Raw genomic sequence first — 17,381 nt, 5'->3', positions numbered from 1 at the left:
TGAGTCTGGTAGGGACGCTGTCATCCGTGGAACATTTGTGTCACTAGGAAGACTACACCTCCGTCCTCTTCATACCATCTAGCTTTTCACTGGAAAAAGGACAAGACGCTAGAAGCGGTCTCGATCCCGGTTTCCGAAAAGATAAAGTCTTGTCTGACTTGGTGGAAGGACAATATCAACCTAAGAGAGGGTCTTCCCCTGGCTGTTCAGACTCCCAACCACGTTCTCTTCTCGGACGCATCGGACGTGGGCTGGGGCGCGACACTAGACGGTCGGGAATGCTCAGGACTGTGGAACTCGAGTCAGAGGAGCATGCATATCAACTGCAAGGAGCTGTTGGCAGTACATCTGGCCTTGAAAAGCTTCAAGTCTCTCCTTCGAGGCAAAGTGGTGGAAGTTAACTCGGACAACACCACGGCCTTGGCGTACATCTCCAAATAAGGAGGTACCCACTCACTGACGTTGTACGAGATCGCAAGGGACCTGCTCATCTGGTCAAAAGGTCAAGACATCTCCCTAGTAACGAGGTTCATCCAAGGCGACTTGAACGTCATAGCAGATTGTCTCAGTCGGAAAGGGCAAGTAATTCCAACCGAATGGACCCTCCACAAGGATGTGTGCAAGAGACTTTGGGCCACTTAGGGTAAACCATCCATAGATCTCTTTGCAACCTCGCTGACCAAGAGGCTTCCAATCTATTGCTCACCAGTCCTGGACCCAGCAGCAATACATATAGATGCTTTCCTCCTAGATTGGTCACATCTGGATCTCTACGCATTCCCACCGTTCAAGATTGTCAACAAGGTACTGCAGAAGTTCGCCTCTCACGAAGGGACAAGGTTGACGTTAGTTGCTTCCCTCTGGCCCGCGAGAGAATGGTTCACCGAGATACTTCGATGGTTAGTAGACGTTCCCAGTAGTCTTCCTCTAAGGGTAGACCTTCTATGTCAGCCACACGTAAAGAAGGTACTCCAAAGCCTCCACGCTCTTCGTCTGACTGCCTTCAGACTATCGAAAGACTCTCGAGAGCTAGAGGCTTTTCGAAGGAAGCAGCCAGTGCGATTGCTAGAGCAAGGAGAGCGTCTTCCATTAGAGTCTACCAATCGAAGTGGGAAGTCTTCCGAGACTGGTGCAAGTCAGTTTCTGTATCCTCGACCAGTACCTCTGTAGCTCAAATAGCTGTTTTTCTCTTATACCTGAGAAAAGGACGATCCCTTTCAGCTCCCACTATCAAGGGCTACAGAAGCTTGTTGGCATCGGTCTTCCGGCATAGAGGCTTAGATCTTTCCAAACATAAAGATCTGCAAGACCTCCTTAAGTCTTTTGAGACCACCAAGGAGCGTCGTTTGGCTACCCCTGGATGGAATTTAGACGTGGTACTAAGATTCTTCATGTCAGACAGGTTGGAGCCGTTACAATCAGCCTCCCTGAAAGATCTCACTCTTAAGACTTTTCCTGGTATGCTTAGCCTCGGCTAAAAGAGTCAGTGAGATTCATGCCTTCAGCAAGAACATCGGATTTTCGTCAGAAAAAGCCACTTGTTCGCTGCAACTTGGTTTTCTAGCCAAAAATGAGCTGCCTTCTCGGCCTTGGCCTAAATCTTTCGACATCCCCAGCTTTTCGGAGATCGTAGGCAATGAACTAGAAAGAGTCTTATGCCCTGTTAGAGCTCTTAAGTTCTATTTAAAGCGTACTAAACCTTTACGAGGCCAATCTGAAGCTTTATGGTGTTCAGTTAAGAAACCATCCTTGCCTATGTCAAAGAATGCTTGGTCAGACTTTATCAGATTGTTAATACGAGAAGCTCATTCACATCTGAGTGAGGAAGACCGAACTTTGCTTAAGGTGAAGACGCACGAAGTTAGAGCTGTAACAACTTCCGTGGCCTTTAAGCAAAATATATCTCTGCAAAGTATAATGGACGCAACCTATTGGAGAAGCAAGTCAGTGTTCGCGTCATTTTACTTGAAAGATGTCCAGTCTCTTTACAAGAACTGCTACACACTGGGACCATTCGTAGCAGCGAGTGCAGTAGTGGGTGAGGGCTCAACCACTACAATTCCCTAATTCCTTATCCTTTTAATGTCTCTTGAAGTGTTGTTTTTTTATGGGTTGTCCGGAAGGCTAAGAAGCCTTTCGCATCCTGGTTGATTTGGCGGGTGGTCAAAGTCATTTCTTGAGAGCGCCTAGATTAGGGGTTTGATGAGGTCCTGTTGTATGGGTTGCAACCCTTGATACTTCAGCTCCTGGGGGTCGATCAGCATCCTAAGAGGATCGCGAGGCTCCGTAAGGAAGACGTACTTAAAAGGCAGAGTAATTGTTCAAGTTGACTTCCTTACCAGGTACCTATTTATTTTGTTTTTGTTATTTTGATAACTTCTAAAATGAAATAAAAAACTCTTAGCTCATAAAATGTAAACATATATTACTGGTCTCTACCCACCATCCTGGGTGTGAATCAGCCATATATTCACCGGCTAAGTTAAATATTTAAAAATGATATTTTGATTATAAAATAAATTTTTGAATATACTTACCCGGTGAATATAAATTAAATGACCCTCCCTTCCTCCCCAATAGAGACGCAGTGGGACGAGGAGAAAATTGAGTCTTTGTTTACATAAGAGCTGGGTATCTGGTCGACAGATGGCGCTGTTGGGCACACCCGCAACCTGTGTAGCGATCGCTGGCGAGTTTTTCCGTAGAGTTTGTCTGTCGAGCAACAGAGTTGCAGCTATATATTCACCGGGTAAGTATATTCAAAAATTTATTTTATAATCAAAATATAATTTTATTTCCATTTCATTCCATACAGTTTATTTATTTCCTTATTTCATTTCCTCACTGGGCTATTTTTCTGTGTTGAAGCCCTTGGGTGTATGGCATCTTGCTTTTCTAACTAGGGTTGTAATATGGCTAGTGATAATAATAATAATAATGATAATAATAATAATTATAGTAATAATAATAATAATAATAATGGTTTGAGGATACTAACCACTATTAATTATGTCTCGCATATTTTTCACTGTGTTGTCCTGTTGCGAGTAACAAACATGTAAGAAAAAAAATAGTAGTTTTTTCAAGATGTAATGTTGTACTGTACTTGAAATTTTCACTCAGACACCTCTTCGACAAAGACTAGTGTCATTATTTTAGTACAGTACTGTACATTATACTATATTACAGTAAAAAGTAAGAAAATCTTATGAACATTCCTCTCCTTCCATATGATGAGATATGAACAGAAACTGTTGGAATACAGTATTTCTGAATGAAGAGTAGTTGGGAACATCAAAATATTTCTATAAACTGAATTCCTCTGAGGTAGCTATCACCTTCAACTCTACTTGCTTAAGAGAGGGTCTCCTTGTGAAATATACTACTAATAATAATAATAGTAAAAGAGTATTGAAACAACAAACATACACAATAACTTCATCACTAACTCCTAACTATTTGACACACACACACTTGAATAATTCTTTTAGACAAAGTACTGTAGGATATGAAAAATAATGAATTTATTTAAAATTTCACCTAATTTGATAATTTTTTATTTGTTAATAAAAAATTGAAAATTTTCTATAAAAGAAACCCCCTTTAAAGGAATCATTGCAGGATATGAAATATGTTCAACTCTTCTTTATAAAAATTTCCCTTTTGGAAATATAACACCTTAGTTCAGTGAAATTTTTCCTTTTAGCAGTTCACTTGTTAAAGTTAATGCCTCCATGTCAAAGTAAACTATTTTATGACTTGATTCCGACTGCTGTGTATTGTTACAATGTTTAAATTTTTGGTAACGAGAGCTGAACATATTTCACGTTTTCATGTTAAGATATGTTTAAAGAGTTTTTTAAGTACGAAACTGGTTTTTATTAGTACACTAAGCAACTGGTAACATTCTGTATAAAAGTTTTTTTGGGCTCGGCCATGTCGTCCTGATGGAAGGTTCCTTTAGGTAGCCTTTCTAAGGGATATTTGGTACAGTAATACTTCCAGAGAAATAAACCGAAGGTTTCCAGAATTCTAACTCCTGGCGCAATTCATCCGTAATATAACTTTAAGGATGTTGCATAATATCAGGGGACGTATTTTTTTATATACGACACATAGCAATCTTCACCCTGAATAGATTTAACTCTTTGAGGGGGAAGAGTGGAGAACGAAAGGGGAGCCGTTATCTAGGTTCCCGGTGGACCCCCTCCCCGTACTACTACGGCTCATCATTCCTTTAAACTGTAGCATTTAAGCTAAGTGCGCTCCCACGTTTCTCTCGGTGTTTGTTACTGTTCTTCGGAACATTATCATGCAATCTCCAGCATCTTCATCCTCTGGAAAGTTGAGTATTTGATCTTTACTGTGTATAATTTTAGGCTCCCTTTTCACAGTTAAATTCATATAATTTAAGTGTGTTTGGTGGAGCGTAGCCAACACCGGAGACGGCCATTTTGAGCCGCGGTCGCATGTCATAAACGCATTTTATTTAGTCAGTAGTGCGACGCTCCCGGTATTTAGCTATAAAATAAAACTTTTTAGCTAGTTAGGCAAATTATACTAGTGAAGATTTGTATACATTATAATATTTCCTCTTCTGATATGTAACGTTACTTTCGTATAGGACGGGGACCCTGGCGGTACCAACCGTAGCCACGGTCCCCACCGGAATTAGGCTAACCTAACCCGTTTTGCATACATTAGTTAAGTAATTCCCATTGTTTAACCTCTTCGTGTCGTTTTCTGTTAATTCGGTTGGGGATATATATCCCCCAGAATTTATGGGTACAATTTGATATTTTTCTCTTTTAGAGATTGTACTCTAAAGGAGCTAACACAGAAAGTAATTTTTCTGTTCGCAATAGCCTCAGGGGCTAGAGTTAGTGAAATAGTGGCCTTATCAGGGATGTAGACCATATTCAGCTCCTAGACACAGGAGAACTGAACCCTTTTCCTGATCCTGCATTTCTTGCCAAGAACGAGCTACCTACCAAGAGGTGGGGTCCTTGGAGAATCTGCCCACTGAAGGGAGATGTCCCTCTATGCCCAGTAGAGTGTCTTAAGGTCTATCTTCGTAGAACTTCAGACTTCAAGGAAGGACAGGTCTTCCGAGGCGAAACCTCAGGGTCAAAATCTATCCCTAAGACAACTGAGAGCAAAGCTCACCTACTTATTCGCAGAGCGGATCCTGACAGCTCACCCGCAGGTCACGATCCAAGGAAAATTGCTTCTTCATAGAAATTCTTCCAACACAGGGGCTTTGGTAGACTCCACTCATACACTGGGTGGAGATCACCCAGATCTTTTACAGACGCTATACTAAGCAAGTACATGAAGTAAAACATGTGGTGGCGGCGGGTATTGTTATAAAACCCGTCGTCTAGCGCTACGATGAACAGTGAACTGCTTTGGGACTCACCAGTGCATCGGATGCATGGGTACATTTACCCTCGAGTGCAAATCACAACGATGATTAACACACTGTTCCATATATGTGCATATCTGACCAATAACACCAGTGCCAAGTGAACGTTGCGTTACGGTGTTCATGCATTTCCAAAATCTGTACAAATCAGTCAGATTTAGTTTCACATCTCCATTGAGTGGCATCATTTTGATGAAATTATATATTTTTTCGACAAGAGAAAATATGGACCCTGATGTGTTTCAATGCCGGATCAGATTCATACCTGATTGTAACTACATTTGATAATCTAGTTGCAAGGTAAAATACTAAACGTATTTGCGTCTTATTGCTGCTATCTCACTTACAGACGAATAAAGCGTACTAGAGTTTTAATTAAACCCTAGAAGGGCCCAACTTGAAATCATAGTACAGATTTCCAAGGTATGAGAAGGGTAATCTCTAAGTGTTACCTTCCGTCCCTACGGAAAATCAAGCCTTGAATCCTTATTGTCGATGGCGACAATTTTCCTGCAGGGGTCAGGAAGCCTTAAGCTAGTTCCAAGCCTAGTGGAAATGACAGATAACGGTAATGTCATATTTAGGTCTAAGAGACCAGATAAGGACCACATTCAAGGTAGAAGGCACTTATACAAACCCACAGATATAGTACTTTCAAGTTAATTCTCTGGTATGCATCCATTAGGATGACATGGCTGAGCCCAAAAAACGGATTTTGAGCAAAGCGAAAAATCTATTTTTGGGTGAGATAGCCATGTTGTCCTGATGGACCCACCCTTCTTTCTTGATGACCCCACCCGAAACTACTCTATCTGCAGCTACTCCCGCTTAAATGCGAGTTCGGAAGGATGAGTCGTAGTAGTACGGGGAGGGGTCCAGCGGGTACCTAGATAACGGCTCCCCTTTCGTTCGCCACTCTTCCCCCTCAGAGTTGAATCTATTCGGGCTGAAGATTGCTATGTGTCGTATCTGAAAAATAGATTTTTCGCTTTGCTCAAGATCCGTTATTTAGTAAGTTTTCCTATACAAAATCTGCATCAACTTAATAGATTGAATATACAATAGGGGGAAATGCTTAATAAAGGAGAATATGGGTGCTAAGGGATAAGAAAGGTACTAGGGATAAATTTAAATAAGGGTATATTGAATAGAGACTGAAATAAACATTAAAAATGCTTGTACAACAGAAATAAAGAACACATATTGAAAAAGAAATTAAAAAGAAGGAAGAATGTTTTAAACCATTTTGACTTTGGCAATGCCAATATTGTAATCTTTTATTTCAATACTCGAGTAACAAAATTGTCTGATCTCAGGATGTTTTGCATTATTGTACAAGTGAGTAACAAAAAATTAGCTGACACTAGCCAGTTTGCTTTTGATTACAATTACTCTTTTAATAACCTTTATATTTGTTGTCATAGGTTTGTTGAGTCTTCTAATAATCCAGCAAATGATCCAGTGGTTCTGTGGATGAATGGAGGTCCTGGATGTTCCTCAATGGAAGGTCTTTTGGCTGAGCTTGGGCCTTATCTTGTCAATCCAGATGGGAAGACATTAAAGGAAAATATCTATGCATGGAACACAGTAAGTTTTGTCTCAAGTATTGCAAATAAATGAAGGTTATGTTCATTCCATTTATCTACGTTCTGTATATGGTCAATATTTTTAGTAGTTTAGCTATTTCTGGTGTGTAATTCATTTTGCATTTGTTGAGTATTCTCTGAAAGTATTGAATTTAAAGTAGTATTCATAGAGTAATATTTTTTTATAGAGATCTTATCAAAGTACAATATTTATTTGGAAGTTTTGAGATGTACAGTATTGATGCTTGCTCTAAACATAGGTCTCAACTTTTACTGCAGAGATGACAGATTGGTGATGCCTTGGAACTTTATAAGAAACTTAAGGGTAAAACAATGATCATATACTGTGACTCTCAGAGTACTTTCTTAAAGTTACAATTTCCTCCACATATTAGTTAAAAAATTCAGGAGGTTTTATAGCCTCAGTCCCATAGTTTTGAAAGCTCAGGAATAGCTCTTTTATAGTTCTTGAAATTGCAAAACTTAATTTTGGCCGGGTTCCCTCTCATGTAAGAATTTGTTGGAATGAGGTATCAGATAGGCAATTGAAAGCACTTTGGAATAATATTTTACAATTTTTTTTTTAACAAATAAAGGGTTGAAGTTATCTAAACTAGATGAGAATCAGTCATGCCTGCTTCTCACACAAATATATTTGTTCCTATGTGAAATACAAACCAGGTAGGGAATATGTTTTCAATGGAAGTTGAATAGCTATTGAATCTTTTTAACGAGCAATTAAGTAATAAGTGGGAACAAGGGTGGGGATCTCTCCCCCTCTACCTTTCAAAATATCTTCACTTATGTTTTTCGGGTGATGCGCCTGTAATCAAACTTTTCATTTTCATTCAGAAAGTGAGTGCTGGCTGTTGATTGGTTATGATGTGAATCAATATACTTGGACGAGGGAGGATGGACTTTACATCTGGTTTTTGTTAAACAAGCTGTAGATCCACACTCTGTGCTTCTTGGTACGGACCGATTATTCACAATCCTCCCCCTGTGCCAAGTGTAGGTTGTAATCACCTTGCAGTGTCAGGTGCATGATTTGAGGGGGGAGGAAGAGAGCTTTGCATCATCTATCTGCTCTTTGAGTGCGCCTGCTAATGCCACTCCTGCCCTTACATCCCTGGCTTGGTTCCCAAGGAGCAAGGAGCCCTGGGAGCTACATCGGCAGGCTTTGAGGTTCTGGTGGCGTGTTGGGTTTCCCAGTGTTTGGCACATCACATTGGAGGTTGGAGGTTCTTTTCCATTTGTGCTACCGCTGATGACAAGTGTAACCAAAGGAAGGTTCTGGCCTCTTTAGCCCTTTCAAGTAGGTTCCCCAGTACCAGTGTCTCTTTTGGTGATGCCAGTTTGAAGAGCATGGTCATTGTGTCCCTGGTATTGGTGACTCCTGTGATGTCTGCAGTGGTTCCCTAGGCTTAGGGCATCCAGAAATTATGTGTTACCCCTGTACTGTTTGGGGGGGCGGGGGGCGAAGGAGGTTCCCCGTGTATCTCTAGTGACCTGGTCACCTCTTGCATCTTCTCTCACCTGGTCACCCCATGCATCTCCTCTGACCCAGCCATCCCTTGCCCTCTCCCCCTCCCCTTCCCCTTCCCCTTCCCCTTCCCCTTCCCCTTCCCCTGTACCTCTACCTCAATCCTTATGCCTGGGGAGTTCCAGGCTCCTGCTCCCCTGTAAATGTGCTACCTTTCCTCTGTAACTGTGTTCCCCAGTCTGTGATTCCTGTTGGAGCATCTCCTGTGGTATCTTCTCTGGGGTAGCGTCGTTATCTGGGTCTCTCAGACTTTGAGACCTCTGCTTGCAGAGCCTAAGGGGAGGGTTAGAAAGAGGAAGAAACATGTGAGTTCTTCTTCCTCTTCCCCGTTGTCCTCTTTGACTTCCAACTCTGTTCACTTCTCTGAGAAGAAAAAGTATATGAAGGAATTGAAGAAGTCTAGTTAGCCATAGTCGTAGCAAAGAGATCCTTTTGACCATACCTCTTTAGGAGGGGTAGACAGCACCTGAATGGTTCTCTCTTGTAGGGAACTATGATCCAGTGTTATGGATGCCTGGAAATGGGACCATCAGCGTGTGTCGTGGCCCCACGCCTCGGCCCTCCAACTACTTAGGTAGCCAAGTGAGACATGTTACAGGACTGTGTAGCTAAAGGCCATTGAACCTGGGGGCGAGCCTTGCTCCCCTGTCTACCCCAGGAACCGAACTGGACTGTGACCCCTGTCACTGCCCAGAGACGCTGCTCATGGCTACTCTGGTGGCAAGGTTCACAGGTGTCAGCCTCATATTTCGGCCCATCCATAGCCAATGCATGGGGCCGTGGCTGAGGTTGCCGGTTACTTCAGTAGTCCAGTAGGACAGGTGTTTCTGTCCCGCATTCTCCACCCCCCAACTGACGCATGGGGCAGAGCCGTGACCCTGCGTCATGGCCCCAAGGGTCGACCCCTGGGGGCCACAGCTTGGATCTTTCCCAACCCTGGTATTGGCCACATGTTTGGTCCCTGGGGCCAATTAATTTGACATGGGAGTGTGGTCCGTGGTTACCTCTGTTTCCAGGTTGGACATGTTTGTTCAGTCTTGTGAATCGCCCCCTGGGACTGATGCACAGGGGTAGAGCAGTAATCCCGTGTCATGGCCCCGAGACTCACATCCCCTTAGACAATACATGGGCCCTGCACCGGGATTCTGTGTCACTGCCCTCTGTGGTCGTGGCTTGGGTCTCTCTCCTACCATAGTAGACAGTTGGAACTGGGGTACATCTCCGTACTTCGGTCAAACAAGAGGTAATGTATGGGGCTGGGCTGTGACCCTGGGTCACATCCCTTCGCGATCGTGGATCGGGTTCCCTGGCTATCCCAATAGCCAGGGCTGATAGGGGGTTACAGCCTTTGCCCCCATTATAGATTAAGGAGCTTTGGCATTCTCCTTTTCCATTTCTACCTGGACAGTGAACTCCTGCTCCCCCCTCAACTTGCAATACTTCAGTAGAGCAAGTTGAGAGGATGTCACTATTTGAAGCTCTCATTGCACGTTTGTGTGCAGTGAAAGACCAAGAACTAGTGGCGTAGGGACTGGCAAATCAGCAGAAGCATAGGGCCGAGTCTTGGATTGTGGGAGTCCTTCAAGATGGTTACTTATTATCCTCTTCGCCCTTCGCCCCTTTACTCTTTTTCAGAACAACCTGACAGGCAATTTGAGCTGAAAGACTCATATAGTTAGATCTGAGTGGTCTTTGAGTCCTTGGATAGCAAACAAAGTACTGTAATAGCTTTGTGGAGTTTGCCAATAGATCTTTTTGTGACATCCTTAAATTGGAAACTTCTGGAGTACTGCTTGCCAGCCAGAGACCCATAGGTTACATTCTAGGATGCCTTCCAACATCTGTGGTACAACCTGGACATTAATGTGTTCTCCCGTTCTGCCTTTTGAGGAAAGTCATCAACAGGGTCAGATCTGTTATGACTGATAGCACTGCAATGGCTCCAAGCATAATGGTACCCGGACCTTTTACTGCTGCTGGTAGAGATTCCGAGGGATTTACTTGCTCTTCCTGATCTGTTATGTCAACCGCACATCAAGGTTTATCCCAAGACAGTCACATCCCAATGACTTTCCACCTGGAGGTCATCCAGCATCTCCTTACTTAGAGAGGGTTTATGCAACCAGTGGTGAAACAGATATCTGGTTGCCTTGGGAGGCCATTATCCTCAGTGTATCAGAAGAAGTGGGTAATCTTATGTGTTGGTGTCATGGATGGGGTTGTGTCTCCTCTCGGAACCAATATCCCTCTAAACACTGAGTTTTTACTGTACCTCCGAGAGGAAAAACTGCTCATTGTCGGTTGTTAAAGGCTATCACTCAATCTTGAGTCAGGTCTTAAGACTGAAAGGAGTCGATATTTCCTCTTCAGGGAAGTTGTCTGCTTGTACGGAGCTTTGGGCAAACTTGCTCCCAGTCGGTAATTAGGCAACCTCCGTGGAATGTAATAGAAGTTCAGAGTTCCCTTAAAGAAGCCGTACCGAGACTTGACAATATAACGGTCTTATTGCTTGCCCTGGCTTTAGCTAAGCATGGTCTTTCATAAGACATTGCCCATTCAATGGGATGAGGACAGGTCTCCTTCAATTTCATCCCTGAGTTTTTTTGCAAAGACTTAAAATTCAGCGGTCTCTGACCCCAGATTTTGAATCTTCAAGAAATAAGCGATGATCCTGATTGGCTGCTTGTGTCCTGTGAGAGTGCTGAGGCACTATCTCAAATACACAAGAGCTTGCCCTCATACTAAACATCAGTTTGTTAGTACTGGCAAGGTTAAAAGGAAGATCACCAAGAACACGTAGGCTGGTCATTAACAGTAGTATTAATCCATCTCCTTCTTGATAATGAAGCGCAAGACCCAGAGGTCACGATGTCAGGGGCGTAGGCTCGCCCCTGGCATTCAGAAAGAATCTCTCAGTGATGCAGGTACCACAGGCTGATGTATGGAGATGACAAACCACCTACACAGCCCACTACCTGCAAGATGTAACACACAGGTCCTTAGGTACTTTCTTTTTTAGGACCTGTGGTGACTGCTCAGCAAGTGGTATAGCTACCTTTGTTCCCTTACAGGACTATTAGCAGTTAGTCGATGACTGAGGTTACGTATTTAGTCTGGCATGAATGGCTATTTTTCTTTTCTTCATCTTTCCCTCTCTTGGGGCACAGCATCTGTCTTCCCTGTCAGCGGTATCCCAATTATTCTGCAGATAAGCCCCATATAGCTGCTTTGCTATCATATCTAGTGATATTTTGGTTATGTCTCTATTCTCCTTATGAGGGGGAGTTGGGTCTGGGTAAACCCACACTGTGTATATTCACTAACCTGTTGCTTATATAATGCCTAGACCGTATCACGTTAATAATCTCGACTCATTTCCTACCTTGCTCGGGCCGTTGACCCTCCAGCGTAGTTATGCCGCTGGTTAACGAGGTGTCAGGATGCTCATCTCATGCATTACCATGCTCATATTATAGCAATTCTGGTTATTGACGTTCCAGGCAGTTGGGAAGAGGACTTTAACTTTTGAGGTGAGTCTCCTATGTAAAGAAGTATTTGTGCTGGAACAAATGTCAAATTTGAAAGTAATTAGGATTTTTCTTAACTATACAAACCACATTTCTTTACACAAATTTTACCCGCCATCAGCTACCCCAAGAAGTCCCGTCTATAATCAAAGTGGGGTTGTTCTAAGTGAACAGGGTGGTGAGTGTGACAGTGCTTCCCTTCTACCACTGATAAGAACCGGACCTGCTGTTGACACCTTGTTAAAAGTTTTTATAGCCGTGTTCCAGCTTACAGTAACTTCTGTCTCCTATGTAAAGAACCCAGGTTTGTATGTTTAGAAAAATAAAAGTTACTTTCAAATTTGTCAGATTTAGGTATGTTCTGACTTGCATCAACATTAGGTTTATACTACGTCGAAGGAATGGATCTCCGTTGTAACCTGAAGACCTATTGTATTTCAGCCTCTCGAGATCTATAAGGTTGGATGGGAGTATAAGGAGGGGAAAGATGGTTTCCCTTTCCTCATCCACTTGCCTACTGATTGAAAGCTAACTTTTCCTAAAATGAAATTAACATGTTTGAAATTTTATTTACTTTGTCATATGATTACTATTACAGTATTATTACGATGATAGTCTTAGGAAATGATGTTTCTTTTCTTGACCTATAAATGTAATATGTTTTTGGTATTTTAATTTTCACTTTTATCTCTAGCGAGTCAGCTATTTATTATTTATTATTTTTCAGCCAGGGTAGGGGAACTAACTACACTTGATATTTAAATAATCTTGTTCTTAGTTTTGGTTGGAATTTAGTTCAGAGATGTAGTATAATGATAAGTGTTTAAAAATGAAATTCAATCTATAATGAAAGCTTAATCGATATATGCACATTCAACATACCAGTGCAGGATTATCAAATAGCTAAAAAATCTAATAAGATTAAATTTATTTATATTAATTTCTAATGATTTATTGAGCTTTTCCATTTTAGGTAAGCTTATTTTTGGATAAAATATGATAAAGAGAACTTTTTAATGACCACGATGGTTTTGTTTTAAGGAATGTCAAGAAGTTCTTTTGATAATGAAAATATAACTATGGCTTCATTTCATAGGTAATTAGAATAAAGTTAGAAAAAATTTAAAGAATAATATAATATGAAAACTAAGGCTAAAATTTTGTGTACTACCATGTTCTTTACATTTCAGTTATATAGTTCAGTATTCTTTCTGCTGTACCTCTCATCTGTTCAGTGAAAATCTACAGTATGCATGTACAGGCACCCAAGTTTTATTTTCTGTGAAATGACTCATCATAATCATAAGAATCACCCTCTGAGGTAATAGAGCATATATTAGTCTCAAAGTACTCCTACTAGACTCTGCAGGCTCCAATTGGACATATTCAGGAGCATTGACTTCCCTCCTGAAGGTTTTAAAGGTCACTAATAAGAGATAAAGACAATGAATAGGAGAAATGCAATATACACATATAATCAGCACCCAAACTCCCTGTTCACCCAGGCTAGGACTAGGAAGTGCCAGGTAATGGCTGCTAATGGGTCAGCAGGTACACCTATAGGGTCTCCCAAATCCCCAATTCCTAACTCATAAGGACGGTAAGGTTGCAGACAATACTGTACTAGAAATTATTGGTTTTGAACAGGGTTGGAACTTCTCTCTCTGTTTACTAGTCAGTACATTTCTAATAGGCTACCTCTACTGATTCAGTCATATGTGAGTGATGGAGTTTTAATGAAACAAAATGAATATTGAAACAAATGGCGTTGTTTACAAAGCAGTCACTTGTACGATAATTTACCACATCCTACCTTTGTTGTTTTCTTGCAGCTTTATATACAGACTACTAGAAAAATTAAGTAGTTAACAAGAAACTGAAGGTTGTACATGCTTAAATTTATAAGCACTTTTCTTCTGTATATTGAGAAAAAAGTGCTAAAGACATTCGAAGAATATGATTGCATGAAAATTTATTAGTGATTAGTTTATATAAAACACATCATTTATGAAAATAGAATTAGGTTAGTTTTAAATGTCAAGATTTACAGTATACTCTACTTTAATTAATAAAGGTGGATAATTTTAATGATTACAAATATTTCAATATCAATTATTTTCTCTATTTTTTTCCTTTTAGATTGCAAATGTACTTTTCTTGGAAGCACCAGCATGTGTTGGCTATTCTTACAGTGAAGATGGGGATTGTTCTACTGGGGATGATGAAACTTCTCTGTCAAATTATTATGCCCTGAAGGATTTCTTCTCAAACAAAGTAAGCATTGCTTGCGTGAGTAAATTTACACACACACACACACACATATATATATATATATATATATATATATATATATATATATATATACTGTATATATACAGTATCTATCTATCTATCTATCTATATATATATATATATATATATATATATATATATATATATATATATATATATATATATATACACATACATACATACATACATACATACATACATATACCAAAGGCACTTCCCCCAACTTTGGGGGGTAGCCGACATCAACAAGAAACAAACCAAAAAAAAGGGGACCTCTACTCTCTACGTTCCTCCAGCCTAACCAGGGACTCAGCCGAGTTCAGCTGGTACTGCTAGGGTGCCACAGCCCAACCTCCCACATTTCCACCATAGATGAAGCTTCATACTGCCGAGTCCCCTACTGCTGCTACCTCCGCGGTCATCTAAGGCACCGGAGGATGCAGCAGGGCCTACTGGAACTGCGTCACAATCGCTCGCCATTCATTCCAATTTCTAGCACGCTCTCTTGCCTCTCTCACATCTATCCTCCTATCACCCAGAGCTTTCTTCACACCATCCATCCACCCAAACCTTGGCCTTCCTCTTGTACTTCTCCCATCAACTCTTGCATTCATCACCTTCTTTAGCAGACAGCCATTTTCCATTCTCTCAACATGGTCAAACCACCTCAACACATTCATATCCACTCTAGCCGCTAACTAATTTCTTACACCCGTTCTCACCCTCACCACTTCGTTCCTAACCCTATCAACTCGAGATACACCAGCCATACTCCTCAGACACTTCATCTCAAACACATTCAATTTCTGTCTCTCCATCACTTTCATTCCCCACAACTCCGATCCATACATCACAGTTGGTACAATCACTTTCTCATATAGAACTCTCTTTACATTCATGCCCAACCCTCTATTTTTTACTACTCCCTTAACTGCCCCCAACACTTTGCAACCTTCATTCACTCTCTGACGTACATCTGCTTCCACTCCACCATTTGGTGCAACAACAGACCCCAAGTACTTAAACTGATCCACCTCCTCAAGTAACTCTCCATTCAACATGACATTCAACCTTGCACCACCTTCCCTTCTCGTACATCTCATAACCTTATTCTTACCCACATTAACTCTCAACTTCCTTCTCTCACACACCCTTCCAAATTCTGTCACTAGTCGGTCAAGCTTCTCTTCTGTGTCTGCTACCAGTACAGTATCATCCGCAAACAACAACTGATTTACCTCCCATTCATGATCATTCTCACCTACCAGTTTTAATCCTCGTCCAAGCACTCGAGCATTCACCTCTCTCACCACTCCATCAACATACAAGTTAAACAACCAGGGCGACATCACACATCCCTGTCTCAGCCCCACTCTCACCGGAAACCAATCGCTCACTTCATTTCCTATTCTAACTCATGCTTTACTACCTTTGTAGAAACTTTTCACTGCTTGCAACAACCTTCCACCAACTCCATATAACCTCATCACATTCCACATTGCTTCCCTATCAACTCTATCATATGCTTTCTCCAGATCCATAAACGCAACATACACCTCCTTACCTTTTGCTAAATATTTCTCGCATATCTGCCTAACTGTAAAAATCTGATTCATACAACCCCTACCTCTTCTAAAACCACCCTGTACTTCCAAGATTGCATTCTCTGTTTTATCCTTAATCCTATTAATCAGTACTCTACCATATATATATATATATATATATATATATATATATATATATATATATATATATATATATATATATACAGTATATATATACACAGTATATATATGTACAGTATATATAGTATATACATTATATTTATAACTTATCATAGTTCATTTAAGTGACATTTTTAGTTTGCTTTTAAATGTTCTATAAACTGTTTTAATGTTTGGTATTCCATTGAGTATAGAGTTTTTAGGATGACTTTAGATATGCTTATGATATTTTAGAATGTTATGTACTGCAGATAAAAGGTAATCTTACTTTTGTCTAAATAAGAGAGTTAAAATATCATTGTGGAATGTGAGATGTATTTGATTTAAGGACAGATGTCCCTTATGAGAAAGGGAGTACTCACAGATCTTACCATTTTCAGGGATTATGTAACAGACATCTGGGAGTATTGAGTAACAAAATGCTGGTAACTGTTTCCCCCTCAGTAACTCTCTCAGACTTCTATTTCCATATACGGTACAGTTAACTCCCTCATACTTGTACTCGAATAATTGAAATTCTAGAGCAACAGGTAACCATAAGGAAAAAACATGAGAAAATTATTTCTAACTTGAACGCCGTTAAATTTTAGCTCCCAATTATCCCAGTATTTATCACTAATTAGTGATAAGTCTTTGTTTATCTATGTTAATTGTCCTTCCTCATTGTATTTATATACTTATGTTTATCCTTATTTTGGTAACTTATATCCATTTTAACCCTCTTGTGATCATGACTATGAGAAAAGCATTATCCAGCTCATCGCTTTTGGCCAGGGGGAAAAGTGGTGAACTTGTGGTTTGTTGCATTATGTCAAGGAAACATTGAACATTTTCATGATGTAAGCAGAATATCTGTAAAGTTTAAAATTATTTTAAAAAGTAAAAAAAAAAAATACATAAAAGTTATGCAAAAAAATGCATAGATAATTTTGTTTCACCCCTTCAAATAAGCAGTAGGCCAAGCAAAAGCAAATTTTAGCAAGATACAGTGATCTAGCAAAAGTTACAGCAGATCATCAGGCATACAGTCAAGGGGATACCTAAAGCTGGTCCTGAACTACCCTAGACATCAGGACAAATACACCTTTTAACAATTCTGTGAAGAAACTGACAAAAACATTCATATGAGGAAAGGTAGAGGTCTGACAGGTAGGAACTGGTAAGCACAGCAATGTCCCAGCTTCCAGGTGGAGAAAGATTCAGGGTCAGGCAAGTAGTCCTGTTGTTGGGCAGGGCAGGTGGAAAGCAGCTGGGCTTGCCAGAGGCACATGAGTTGTAGAAACT

At 40.7% G+C, this 17,381-nt stretch overlaps 1 protein-coding gene across 2 annotated transcripts in view; it reads left to right on the top strand.

The window, feature by feature from the left end:
* Positions 1 to 17,381, top strand: part of LOC137625439 (lysosomal protective protein-like) — a 76,191-nt gene that overhangs the window by 25,572 nt on the left and 33,238 nt on the right. For both annotated transcript variants that reach the window (XM_068356351.1, XM_068356357.1), the window contains exons 3-4: positions 6,850 to 7,012; positions 14,221 to 14,355. In XM_068356351.1, coding sequence (XP_068212452.1) covers positions 6,850 to 7,012; positions 14,221 to 14,355 — 298 coding nt within the window. The remainder of the gene's footprint in view (positions 1 to 6,849; positions 7,013 to 14,220; positions 14,356 to 17,381) is intronic.

This window comes from Palaemon carinicauda, chromosome 2, assembly GCF_036898095.1.
Source record: "Palaemon carinicauda isolate YSFRI2023 chromosome 2, ASM3689809v2, whole genome shotgun sequence".
NCBI classification, from domain to species: domain Eukaryota; kingdom Metazoa; phylum Arthropoda; class Malacostraca; order Decapoda; family Palaemonidae; genus Palaemon; species Palaemon carinicauda.
Note: the sequence above shows the minus strand (reverse complement) of the source record. Positions and strands in the feature narration are given on the sequence as shown.